The sequence below is a fragment of the Nyctereutes procyonoides genome, unplaced genomic scaffold, assembly GCF_905146905.1.
Source record: "Nyctereutes procyonoides isolate TBG_1078 unplaced genomic scaffold, NYPRO_anot_genome, whole genome shotgun sequence".
Lineage (NCBI taxonomy): Eukaryota > Metazoa > Chordata > Mammalia > Carnivora > Canidae > Nyctereutes > Nyctereutes procyonoides.
In genome coordinates, this window is record NW_026575147.1 from 18,077,865 (window position 1) to 18,092,055 (window position 14,191).

Below are 14,191 nucleotides of genomic sequence, written 5' to 3' on the forward strand. Positions count from 1 at the left end.
GTCAGGGACCATGGGACCACCAACCAGGTTCACTTCTCCAAATGAATTATTGTGAAGCAAGTTATATTTGTATATGCCCGAATGGCCAAGATTTTAGGCAGGGGAACAATTTGAAGGGAGTTACAATAGTCTAGGTAAAGGTGATATGGTACTGAACTGTAATTGTGGTAGAGAGAAAATAGAAAGATAGAAAATGAGAAAAAATATTTAGGAGGTCTTAGTGATTGATTGGATGTGGGTCTGACCATATGGAAATGAAAATTGTAAATAAAATACCTCCTGCTTTTATCTCTTCCTTATTTTATTTTTAAAAAGTTAATATTTCACATGGTCCTGAGTGACTCAGTCAATCAAGTGTCTGACTCTTGATCTCAGCTCAGTCCTTGATCTCAGAGTCATAAGTCAAACCCTATGTTGGGCTCCACACTGGGCATGGAGCCTATGCGGGTAGGTAGATAGATAGATAGATAGATAGATAGATAGATAGATAGATAGATAGAAAGGTGAATATTTCACATATGGTAAAATGCAGGTAAAGTGTACAGGTTGATGAATTTTTACATATATATATGTACCCATGCAATCACTACCCAAATCAAAATATACATTTCCCTCACTTTAAAAAATTCTTGGGATACCTGGGTGGCTCAGTGGTTTGGCACCAGCCTTCAGCCCAGGGCATGATCCTGGAGTCCTGGGATTGAGTCCCACATCAGGCTTCCTACATGGAGCCTGCTTCTCTCTCTGCTTGTATCTCTGCCTCTCTCTGTGTGTGTTTCTCATGAATAAATGGATAGAATCTTAAAAAAAAAAAAGTTCTTAATGCTCCTCTCCCATCAATGTCATCCAGAGCTAATTACTATGTTCACTTTATCACAAAAGATTAGTTTTGCCTATTTTTGAAATTTTTTTAAATGGAAATACAGTACAAATTCGTTTATATACATCTTCCTTCATTAAAAAAAGTATTTTAGATTCATCAGTGTTTATATATGTATCAGTATTTTAAATAACTGTATAATATTCTGTTGCATAAATATACCACACATTCATACCCATTCCCCTGTTGATAGGCATACTATTTATTTCCAATTTGTACTATGTGTACAAATTAGTAAAGTAATGTTTGGAACAGTATTGTGCAAATCACTTTGTCATCATATACACCCACTTTTCTTGGATGTATACTTAGGAGTGGAATTTCTGGGTCATAGAGTAACCGTATTTTTTACTTTATTAAAAACTTTCAAATCTTTTTAAAAGGTGGTTGTATAGACTTCCAGTTTCAACTTAGAGATTTATAAAGCTAGAAAAAGTTTTGCTTCCAGTATTACAACAATAACCATAAAGCTGGACATAATGCAAATAAATGACTTTTCTTGATCCCATTAGGAAATTGAGATTTCAGGGAAAACACTAAATAGAAAACTGGGGAGATATAGCCTCTTACAAGAGGAAATAAGATACAAGCATTTTTTTATTTAACCTGGAGCAGAAACCATCGTTACCATATAAACTGGTAAGATTCAGCTTCTTTGGGAATTTAATGAATTGTTAAACACTAAGTGTGGGCTAGTATGAGAAAGTTAAATCCCTGGGGGCCATAGACAAGAAGGGTTTCACCATCTTTCTTTTCCTCCAATAACTCCACCACATAATCATAGTGAAGACCAGGAAATATTCAAATGTAAAGGAACTGTCTGGGAGAAGACAGTGGGAAGAGCAGCAATTGTTGCCAAAACTTCTTTCAAACTCATTTACTACATTTTTCTTACAGAAGTAAAACTGTAATCTGCAGGGCAAAAACAACAACAAAGAATGTCACCTTAGGGCACTGTGGAGAAACATTGCAGCTGGAGGAGGGGCAGAGACAAAACATTTCCCCTTCAGGGTAGGACAGGAATATATGTTAGGCCCAACACCTACAGCTCAGGGAGAGGCAAGGCCACTCTCCCAAGACACAGATTCACATTCCCTAAGACTAAGGCTTAACCAGAACATTTGAGAATAGCTCTCTCCTGTTCCCCACCAGCCCACTATCAAATAATAAATAAAACTAATTGTTGAATACCGTTGGATAATCTTCATGAAAACAGATTATCTCTCAGATTTAGTAATGTAAAAGAAAAATCCAAAACCAAGCAAGGAGTACTAGAGAAATTTGAAACCTGTGGTGCACTGAAGATAACTATAGCAATAACAAACCAAATTCAGCCCAGCCCTCACTAAATTAATTCAAACTCCTACACTAAAGGCCTAGAAGAAGGGAAGACATACTCATCTCCAAGCCCCATCCCCCCCACACACATTTAATTCAATCCCTACTGTTCTATCCAACATTTCCTGTTTCAATAAAAAGTTATGAAGTATACAAAAAGGTAAGAAAAAGCAATCTAAAAAGACAAAGCAAACCTCAGAATCAGACTCAGATATGACAGAGACATAGAAACTACTGGACAAGGAATTTAAAATTACTGTCATTAGTAGGTTAAGATATTCAATGGAAAAGGTAGACAATGGGCAAGATCAGAGAGGTAATTTCAGCAGAGAGATAAGATCAATAAGAAAAGATCAAATGGAAATGCAACAGAGAGGGGCACCTGAATGGCTCAGTGGGTTGGGTGTCTATCTTCCACTTGGTGGTGGTCCCAGAATCCTGGGATTGAGCCCACATCTTCCTCCCTATTCAGCAGGTAGCCTGCTTCTCCCTCTCTGTCCACCACTTGTACTCTCTCTTGATTAAATAAATAAAATCTAAAAAAAAAAAAAAAAGCCAAAACAAGTGGGGGAAAAAAAAAAACAAACAGTGACAGAGTTAATGGATGGTTCCTCTGGGCTCATCAGGGAACTTAAGAATGCATTAAAGAAATTACTCAAGCCAAAACACAAAGAAAAGTGAGTTAAAAAACAAAACAACAACAACAAAAAACCTTCCAGAATATCTGAGATCTATTGTACAATACCAAGCATACACATTATTGGAATTCCAGAAGTAGGATTATAAGAAAATGCATTTCAATAAATGTAGAAAAATCATTCGAGAAAATTTAACATCCATTCATGATAAAACTTTCATTAAAGAAGAATGGCTCACAACTTCCTTAACCATTAAAGACAGCTTTTTAAAAACTCTATACCCAACATCATATTTAATGGTAAAATACTCAATGCCTTCCCCCCCTAAAATCAGGAATAGGCTAGAATATCCTCTCTAGGCTATTTCATATTGTTTTAATTCACATTTACCTAATGTTGATGTATCTTTTCCTAAATTATTGGCTATTTAGATGTAGTGTTTTGGGAAGTGTTTGTTCATGTCTCCCATTTTTCAGTTGGGTTGTTCATTTGCCTTTGGTGTTTCTGTTATTAACTTATAATTATTTAAAATACATTATGGATATGATGCCTTTATGGGATAAATATGAATATTTTCCCAGTCTCTAGGCTGCTATTTATCTTTAATAGTGTTTTTTGAATAGCAAAAGTTATTAATTTTGATGAAGTAGGATTATCATTTTCTCCTTTAAGGTGGGAGTCAAGATTCTTTATTTTTCATGTATGTATTCAATTCAGATATATATGTGTGTGTATATATAAATATAGAGTTGCAATATATAGTTCCTTTTTACAAAAAAAATATTTCATTGGGACACCTGGGTGGCTCAGCGGTTCAGTTGAGTGTCTGCCTTCAGCTCAGGGAGTGATCCTAGGATCTGGGATTGAGTCCCACATAGGGCTCCTCCTGGGGAGCCTGCTTCTCCCTCTGCCTATGTCCCTGCCTCTCTCTCTCTGTGTCTGTCATGCATGCATGAATAAACAAACAAACAAACAAACAAACATACTTAAATAAAATAGAATAAAAAATATTTCTTTACCATATTGAATAGCTTTGGTAGTTTTATTGAAAATCAATTAACCATATATGATGTGGGTCTATTTCTGGACTCTGTTCTGTCCCAATGATACATTTATCTTTTCTTACAATAGTGCCATGCTATTTTAATTACTTAAAATTATACTAACTCTTGAAATATGGAAGTGTAAGTTCTCCAGCTTTATTTTTGTTCTTCAAGATTATCTTGGTTAGGGCAGCTCAGATGGCTCAGCGGTTTAGCGCCGCCTTCGGCCCAGGGCGTGACCCTGGAAACCTGAGATCGAGTCCCACATCCGGCTCCCCGTGAGGAGCCTGCTTCTCCCTCTGCCTGTGTTTCTGCCTCTCTTTCTCTCTCTTCTCTCATGAATAAATAAATAAAATCTTTTTTTTAAAAAAAGGTTATCTTGATTATTCTTGATCATTTGAATTTCTATAAAAATTTTAGAATCAGCTTTGAATTTTCTCAAAAAGAATTACTGAAATTTTTATTTGGATTGTATTAGTCTATACGATAATTTTTGTTTATAATTCCTCTCAGCAATGTTTTGTGCTTTGCAATGGAGGGATCTTGTAAGTCTTCTGTTAAATTTATTCCTATATACTCATTGATAATTTAAGCTATTGCAAATGGTATTATTTTAACTTAAATTTCCAGTGTTTATTGATTACAGAAATGCAATTGATGTTTATATATTGACCTCGCTTCTTGTGATTTTTAAAATATGATTTTGTTAATTCCTTTTGATTTTATACAAAGTTATATTTGTAAATAAAGGCAGGTGGACATCTTTCTTTCAAATAGTTCTATCTTTTACTGTTCTTCTCTTATTGCACTGGTTAGAACCTCTAGTATAATTTCAAGTAGAAATGTAGGAGTAGACATCCTTGTTTTGTTTAATATATTATGCAAAATATGTCACAATTAAATATGATAGGATTTGTGTAGGATTTTTGCAGATGCACTTTATCAGATTGAAGAAGTCCTCATTTATTTTGCTTGTTGGATTGTTTTTATTGCAAATGGGTAATGAATTTTGTCAAATATGTTTTGCCTCCTTTATTCTATTAATATGAGGATGGCAATGATTTTTAGATGGAAAATAGACTATATTCCTGGAATAAACCATATTTGTTCATGGCATATTATCCTTTTTAAGTTCTATTGGATATGATTTAATACTATTTTGTTCAGAATTTTTTTGTCTATATTCATGAAAGATACTAGTTTGCAATTTTCTTTTATTGTAAGAACCATATCATGTTTTGGTGTCAGGATTATGCTGTTACTGTAAATCAAGTTGGAAAGTATTCCTTCTATTCTCTGAAGGGTTTTTTTAATATTGTACTTTTTCTTTCTAAAATGTTTGGTAGAATTCACCATGAAACCATCTGGGCTAGAGTCTTCTTTTTGAGGAATTTTAAATTATGATTAAATTTATTTTAATAGAACTAGTACTATTTAGACTTTGTTTCTTTTTTTAAAGATTTATTTATTTATTCATGAGAGACACAGGTAGAGAGAAAGGCAGAGACATAGGCAGAGGGAGAAGTAGACTTACAGGAGGAGCCCTATGTGGGAATCGATCCAGATTCCAGGATCATGCCCTGAGCCAAAGGCAGACACTCAACCACTGAGCCACCCAGGCCTCCCTAAACTTTGTTTCTTCTTATATCAAATTACTTCACACATTTTGAAAAGTTATGCTTTTCAAGAAATTTGTCTAAGGTGTCAAATTCAATGGAATAATGTTGTTACTAATATTTTATTATTTCATTAATGTTTGTAAGATCTATAGTAGTATCCATTTTTTCATTCCTGGTTTTTATAATTTGTATTTTCTCTTTTATTTCTTGATCAATCTTACTTGAGATGTATCCATTTCCTTAGCCTTTTCAGAAAACCAAACTTGGCATTATTGATTTCCAGTTAGAGTCTGTTTTCTATTTTATTAGCTTCAGGTCTCTATCTTTTAAATATTTTATTTGGGCTTAATTCTATCTTCTATTTTTAACCAACAAGTTAGGAAAACTTCTATTCAATAAGGGTGAAAGTCTAGATATTTTATCTTATTTTTTTTTCTTTTTTAAAAAAGACTTATTTATTTGAGAGAGAGAGTGAGAGCGGGGTGGGGAGGAGCAGAGAGAAAATCTCAAGCTGACTCCCCACTGAGTATGGAGCCTGACATGGGGTTTTATCTCATAATCCTGAGATCATGACCTAAGCTGAAATCAAGAGTTGCACACTTAATCAACTGAGCCACCCAGGCATTCCTGATTATTTATTTTAAACTTTTTAAAATACAGGCATTATTTGCAATGATGTGAATGGAGCTACAAAGTATTATGTTAAGTGAAATAAGTCGTCAAAGAAAGACAAATACCATATGATCAAACACATGGAATTTAAGAAAGAATTTAAGAAAGAAAACAGGATGAACATATGGGAAGGGGAAATGAAAGAAAGGAGAGAGGGAAACAAAGCATAAGAGATTTTTAAAGATAGAAAACAAACTGAGAGTTAAAAGAGGGAGGTGGGTTGGGGATGGGCTGGATGGCAGATTGATATTAAACAGGGCACTTATTATGAGAACTGGGTATTGAATATAAGTGATGAATCACTGAATTTTACTCCAGAAGCTAATATTGCACTGCATGTTAACTCCCTAAAATTTAAACTTTAAAAAAGGCATTAAAAGCTATAACTTTCCCCCAAACACTGCATTAGCTGCACTGCCAATTTTTTGATTTGCTGCATTTTCATTGCCATTACATTAAAAATAGTTTCTATTTTTCTTTTGGGTTCTTTGACCTATAGTTTGTAGAAGTGTTTGCTCAAATTTCAAAATATTTGGGGAATTTCAGATTTCTATTTGTGGTTAATTTCTAATTCAATTCCATCATGGTCAAGAAACATACTCTATATCATTTCAATCTTTTAAAATGTATTGAAACTTGCTTTCTAGCCCAGTATATGGGATACTTTAGTGAATGTTCCTTGTGTATTCAACTAGAATATTTATTCTGAAATTATTGGATATAAGGTGCTATAAATGTCAGTTATGTCAAGATGATTAATTGTGCTGTCTAAATATTCTGGATTACTGAATTTTCTGTATATTTATTCTATAATTTTTAATGAAAGAGTAATATTAAAGTCTTCAATTATGATTGTGAACTTGTCTAACTCTTTTGTCAATATTTTGAAGTTATGTTATTAGATACTTTTATAATTCTTATGTCTTCTTGATGAATGGATCCTTTTATTACTATAAAGGATTCCGGTTTACTTTGGCAATCTATCTTAAAGCCTACACATCAACTTTTTTTAATGTTTGCTTTTAAATGATATATTTGTTCCCATCCTTTTACTTGGAATGTATTCAAGATCTTATATGTAAAGTATAATTCTTGAAAAGAAGATACAGTTGGTTTATTTTAAAATCCAGTCTAATAATCTCTGTATTTTTATTGGAATGTTTAGTTCATTTATATTTTCTGGTATTACTAACATGATTAAGTCTAGTATTTTACTATTTGTTTTCCATTTGTCCCATCTGACCCTTTGTGCCTGCTTTTGAATTGAATTTTTATTTTTATTTTATTCCATTTCATCTCCTCTGTCAGTTTTTGGATATGCTTTGTATTATTTTTTAGTGCTTAATCTATGTATTTTATTATACTTTATTTACTTAATATAGTCACCTTGAATTAATATTTTATGATAATGTATAGTGCAAGAACACTACAAAATATTTTACCATTTTCTCACTCAAACTTTTTGTTGCTATTGTTACATATTTCATTTCTATGTTACAAATTCTCCAATGCAGTTATTATTTTCTCTTTAAATGGTTAGTCTTTTAAAATTATTTTTTAAATGTTATATTTGCCCAGTAATTTTTAAATTATTTTTTATTATTCCATTTCAGACATGAGTCCTTTTATTTCAATCCTTATTTTAGACATGAAAATATTAAGCAAAGAGAATAAATAACTTACCTAAAGTCTCATAACCAAAGGATTACAGAAGTGAGTTTTGATCCCAAGAAGTCTAACTCCAGAGCTCACAATTTGACCACTGTAGTAGGGTTATCCATCATTAATGCATTTGGAATAAACTGCAAGGCTATAGTTTGCAAAGACCTTTGTATAGCCTTGGATGGTGCCCTAGAAATCTTACTAAAGTAAATTTTACTAAAGTAAAATATTTTCTCATAAAAAAAGAAAGCTCCCAAGCAGTGTATTTTAAGATTTGGCAAATATAGATTTCTTCTCAAAGCCATGTAAAATAATATGAACTTCATTTGATAGAGAATGTAGGCCAGTGAAGGACTTTAAGGTAGAGAGAGGCTAGATATATTTTATGGTTTAGAGAGATCACTGCTTTCAACAGGACAGCATCTGAGAATTTGATTTCCAGTTTAAGTTGATTGAACAGATTTGTAGGAATGCTGTCCTTCAGGTTAACAGAGCAAGGTTGCTGATTAAATAATTTGATATTTAATCCAAAGTTTGGAGAGACAAATTTGGGGCATATTTCAAAGCCAATCAAGCAACATATGTCAGTTGGGGTTCTAACAAGATAGCTTTTGCTATAATTGATAACTTATATGAGATAAATAAAAATACGCTAGGTTTTATCTTTACTTTGGTACTAATGAGGATTACTTATCATATAAAAAGCCAGTGTAGGTGCAAGATGTTAAAATTCCCAAAGTGTAAAATTTTCTACTCTAATGATTAAAATAGACTGATTGGCACGATGGGCTGATATTCACAGGTCGAGAGAGATATATGGAAGAATAATTAAGATTAAGTAGGCAAAATGGAAGAGAATTAGGCTAGATTTTCTCACAGAAAGCATAATGAATTCCATAATCACCTTAAAATATAGATTTAATTACTCATTCAACAAATATTTATTGAGCGAGAGTTGTATGCCAGGTTTTCTCTTAGGTTGGGGATAGAAGATGACCAAAACTGAGCCCCTGGCCTCACAGAGCTTATGCTACAAACAGAAGTGAGTAGATCAATAATTTCATGCCAAGGGTAGCATAAGTGCCACAAAAAGAAGTGAAGCAGAGTAAGGGGATAAAAAGTGATGCGACTGCTATTTTATATAGAACTGTCAGAGAAAGTATCCCTGAGGGGGTAACAGTTCAGGAAAAAACCTCAATGAAAAAAGGAAATGGAACATGTAAATATCTGGGGGAAAGTTTTCTTCTGGTTATTGTACCAATTATTTTTTTAGGAAACATGCAGTGTGTAAGCATAAATCTTGGTGTAGTAAAGTTTACTTTAATAAGGTAATAAGATGTCTTTAATGGTAACATACCTAAGTAAATATGATTACCTAATTTCATATTAATCATATCATATCATATCAAAATTTTCATATCTTTTAAACCCTAAAAAGATAAATGATCCAATTGATTAAAGAATCAGTATATTTTAGGGGCACCTGAGTGGCTCAGTGGTTAAGCGTCTGCCTTTGGCTCAGGGAGTGATCCTGGAATCCCCAGGATTGAGTCCCAGGGTCAAGTCCCACATCTGGCTCCCTGCATGAAACCTGCTTCTCCTTCTGCCTGTGTCTCTGCCTCTCTCTCTCTCTCTCTCTCTCTCTCTCTCTCTCATGAATAAATAAATAAAATCTTTAAAAAAAAAAAAGCATCTAACTCTTGATTTCAGTTCAGGTTGTGATCTCACAGTCATGAGATGGAGCCCTGCGATCTCTCTCCCTCTTCCTCTGCCCTTCTTTCTCTCTGAAATAAATAAGTAAATGTTTAAAAATTAAAAATAAAATTGTGGTAAAATATACACAGTATTCATTGTTTTAACCATTTGTGAGTGTACAAATCAGTGACATTAACTATATTCACAATGTATGTAACCATCACTTCCATCTATACCCAAAACTTTTCATCATCTTTAACAGAAACTTGAACTTGGAACCCATTAAACAATAACTCCTCCCAATTCCATCCTCTTTTCAGCCTCTGGTAACCTTTACTCTACTTTCTGACTCTATGAATTTGCCTGTTCTAGGCACATGATATAAAATAAGCCACACATTATTTTTCCTTCTGTGTCTGGTTTAGTATAATGTTAGCATAATGTTTTCAAGATCCATTCATGTAGTATACATTAAATTTTTTTCTTTTTATGGCTGAATAATAGCCCATCATGTGCATATACCACAGTTTTGTTTATCTTATCTTTGGTTGATGAACACTTAGGTTGTTTTTGGCTATGTGAATAATGATGCTATGAACACCAGTATACAAGTATCTGTTCAAGTCCTTGCTTTCAATTCTTTTGGATAGGTACCAAGGAATAGAATTGCTGGGTCATATGATAGTCCTGTTTAATTTTTTGAGGAACTGGCAAACTATTTCCCACAGTAGATGCACCATTTTACATTCTTATCAGCAATGCATGAGAGTTCCAAATTTTTCATACCCTCACTAACATATTTTATTTTCCATTTTCTTCAGTATAACCAACCTGATAGGTGAAAAGTGGTACATCATGCTTTTGATTTGCATTTCCCCAAAACTAATGATATCAAACATTTTTTCATGTTCTTATTGGCCATTTGTATATTGTCTTTGGAGAAATGTCTATTCAAGTCCTTTGCTTATTTTTTAATTGAGGTCTTTTTTTATTATGGTTAAATCATAGGAGTTCTTTATATATTCTGGATATAAGTCCCTTATCAGATATATGGTTTGTAAATATTTTATTTTATAGGCTGCTTTTTTGCTTTCTCAATAGTGTATTTTGATAACACTTTCTTAATTTTGATGAAGTACATATTATCTATTTTTTTCTTTTGTTACCTGTACTTTTGGTGTCATATCCATAAAATAGTTGCCAAATCCAATAGCATAAAGATTATCTCCAATGTGTTCTCCTAAGAGATTTATAGTTCTAGCTCTTAAGTTTAGATCTTTGATCCATCTTGAGTTAATTTGTGCCTAGTGTAAGTTAATTTTGTGCACTTCATTCTTTCACATGAAGATACAGTTTTCCTAGAACCATTTGTTGAAAATACTATCCTTTTCCTTATTGAATGTTAATTTTCAACTTTTGTTGAAAATCAATTAACCATATATGTGAGAATTTATTTCTGAGCTCTCCATTCTATTTCATTAATTTATATGTCCATCCTTATGCCAGTACCATACTGTTTCAATTACTATAGTATTGAGTAAGTTTTGGAGTTAGAAAGTATGAGTCCTCCAACTTTATTCTTTTTCATAATTGTTTTGGCTATTCAGGGCCCCTTGCAATCCAATATGAATTTGAAAATTAACTTTTCCATTTTTATGGAAAAAAGACACTGAAATTTTGATAGACAAGGCATTGAACCTGTACATTACTTTGGATAGTATTAACATCTTAACAATTTAAGTCTTTTTATCCATGAAGATAGGTACATTTTATTTAGTTATGTCTTCTTTAATTTCTTTCAGCAATGCTTTGTAGTTTTTAGTGTACAGAACTTTCACTTCCTCAGTAAAATTTATTGTAAGCATTTATTACATTAGATATTATTGTAAATGGAATTGATTTCTTAACTTCCTTTTTGGATTGTTCATTGCTAATGTATAGAGACATAACTGATTTTTGTCTGTGCAACATTGCTCACTTTGTTTATGAGCTCTAACAATATTTTTGTGGATTCTTTGACATTTTCTATATATAGGATCATATCTGTGAATAGAAATAGTTAACTACTTCTTTTCTAATTTTGGAAATTTGCTCCTAATATTTTATCTTAATTCCAGTAGTGTTAATATACAGTGTTATTAGTTTCAGGTGTATAATATAGTAATTCAGCAATTCCATACATCATCCAGGGCTTATCCTGACAAGTGCTCTTAATATTTTAAAGCTATAAATAGAGATCAAGATTTACATAACTGCAACAGCAAAAAAAAAATCACTACAATTGTATACACTGAAACATAGTACTGGCTCTGATTCAGAGGTGAATGAATTCTTATTTATATCTTTTTACATTAAAAATTGTTTGCAATGAAACTATTTCTTAGAAAAGGTGAAAGGAAAAAATGAGACAAAAAGGACAATGATAGGAAGTAAATATTACTAAGATGGTGGGCTCCCTCTAATGTAGAATTTAGTAGTTTATTGTTGTGATTAGCCAACATTAAAATGTACCTTAAACATTAAACCAACATTTATTTTCACCCACCAGTAGTTATGTAAATCCAAATCCATGGGAGATCCCTGCGCCTGAGCTGGCTGGATTTGCTGAGCAAAAAGTTGTGGTCTTTCTGAAGACTTTCCTGCACACCTTCATCCACAGCCCAGACCATTCTATATCCAATATTATTTGATATTATCTTTCAAGTTAACATGCCAATTTGAGGTCCTCTTTGTACATTATCATTATGACTTTTGTTTTTCTCATTGTTTTGTAGCCATGACACCATTTGAAATGAACAATCAAACAGATGTCACTGAATTTATCTTCTTGGGATTTTCCAACCACCCCAAACTACAGGGCTTGTTTTTCCTGGTTTTCTTGATCATTTACCTGACAACACTCCTGGGAAACATGCTCATAATAACAGCCACTAAAATCAGCCTTGCTCTTCATACTCCAATGTATTATTTCCTCAGCAACCTGAGTTTCTTGGACGTCTGCTATACATCCACCACCATTCCAGTCATGCTGGTGAACTTCTTCCGCAAAAAAAAAACCATCTCATATGAAGGCTGCTTTTCTCAGACTTTTTTCCTCGTGACATGCACTGGCACTGGATGTGTCTTATTGGTTGCTATGGCTTATGACCACTATGTAGTCATTTGCCACCCCCTTCAATATCCAGTCCTCATGAGTGTGAAGGTCTGTGTTGTGTTTTTTTTTGGTGATTGAAATCCATAGCTGTGTGGGCTGGTGAATTCTGTGATACACATAGTGCTGGCAGCCACACTCACTCTCTGTGGGCCCAACCAAATCAGCCACTTTCTCTGTGACATCCCATTGCTTCTGGAGCTCTCTTGCTCAGACACCTCTCTCAATGAGTCTGTGCTCCATGTGGTCAAGGCCATCATTGACCTGAGCCCCTGCCTGTTTACCGGAGTGTCCTATGTATTCATCATCTCTGCCATTCTTAGGATTCCCTCTACTCAGGGCAGGAACAAGGCCTTCTCTACCTGTGTATCCCACCTTACTGTTGTTGTGGTCTTTTATGGAACAGCCAATTTCAACTATGACAGAACCAACATGGGGTATAACCTGGACATTGGCATCCTGGTTTTTGTACTTTTCTGTGTTGTGACCTTCATGTTGAACCCCATCATATACAGTCTGGGAAACAAGGAGGCCAAGGGTCCCCTGAGGAAGCTAGCTAGGAAAGGTGGGTTCTCTAATAAGTTCGGCAATTAGATAAAGTTTTCCTTCTGGAAAATTTCTTGCTCAATAAAAACATGACCCTTCTAGCTGCAATTATAACAGTGTTCTCTATATAGGATCTTTTGACAACCATAATGCCCCATTTCATAAGGACAAACAGCTACAACTGTGCCAAGCATTTCACATACCGTAATCTCAAATGTCCTGTGTTCTCTAATCCACTGATAACTGAGAATATTTTCATAATCCATTATCCCTGAAAAAAACCCCACCAGGTACCCACATATTTAAAAAAATCATTCCCCATATTCTCCCAATTTAGCAGCACTAGATAACCACTAATCTGCCCTCTGTGTCTATGGATATCCCTATGCTGGATGTTTCATATAAATAAAATCATATAGTATGTGCCTTGTATGTTTGGCTTCTTCACTTGGGATGTTTTCAAGACCCATCCATATTGTACCATGTATTGGTATTTTATTCCTTCTTATTACTAAATGATTTCTATTTTATAGATATGCCACATTTTATTTATCCATTCATCACTTGATAGACATTTTTGTTGTTTTCACATTTTGGCTGTTATGAACATTTATGTACCAGTTTTTAGTGAACATATATTTTTATTTATATAGAGTTTATACCTAGGAGTGAAATTGCTGGATCATATGATAATTCTATATTTACCATTTTGAAGAACTGTCAAGTTGTTTTCAAAACAGTGGCACCATTTTACATACTAAGAGCAGTATATGAAGATTCTAATTTCTTTGCCTCCTCACCAACATGTTATTATATGTTATTTTTAGACCCATCCTAGTATGTGTGAAATACTATATCAGTGTGATTTTGGTTTGCACTTGCCTGATGGATAATGATTCTAAGGTCTCTAATCAGCACCACTTCTGTACTTCTCCTTCATATATGAA

At 33.5% G+C, this 14,191-nt stretch overlaps 1 protein-coding gene across 1 annotated transcript; it reads left to right on the forward strand.

Moving 5' to 3' along the window:
- Window positions 1-12,323: 12,323 nt before the first annotated feature.
- LOC129501231 (olfactory receptor 5V1-like) lies at window positions 12,324-13,292 on the forward strand. The gene is given in 1 exon segment (XM_055312175.1): window positions 12,324-13,292. A coding segment is annotated over 1 exon segment (969 nt).
- The last annotated feature ends 899 nt before the right edge of the window (window positions 13,293-14,191 follow it).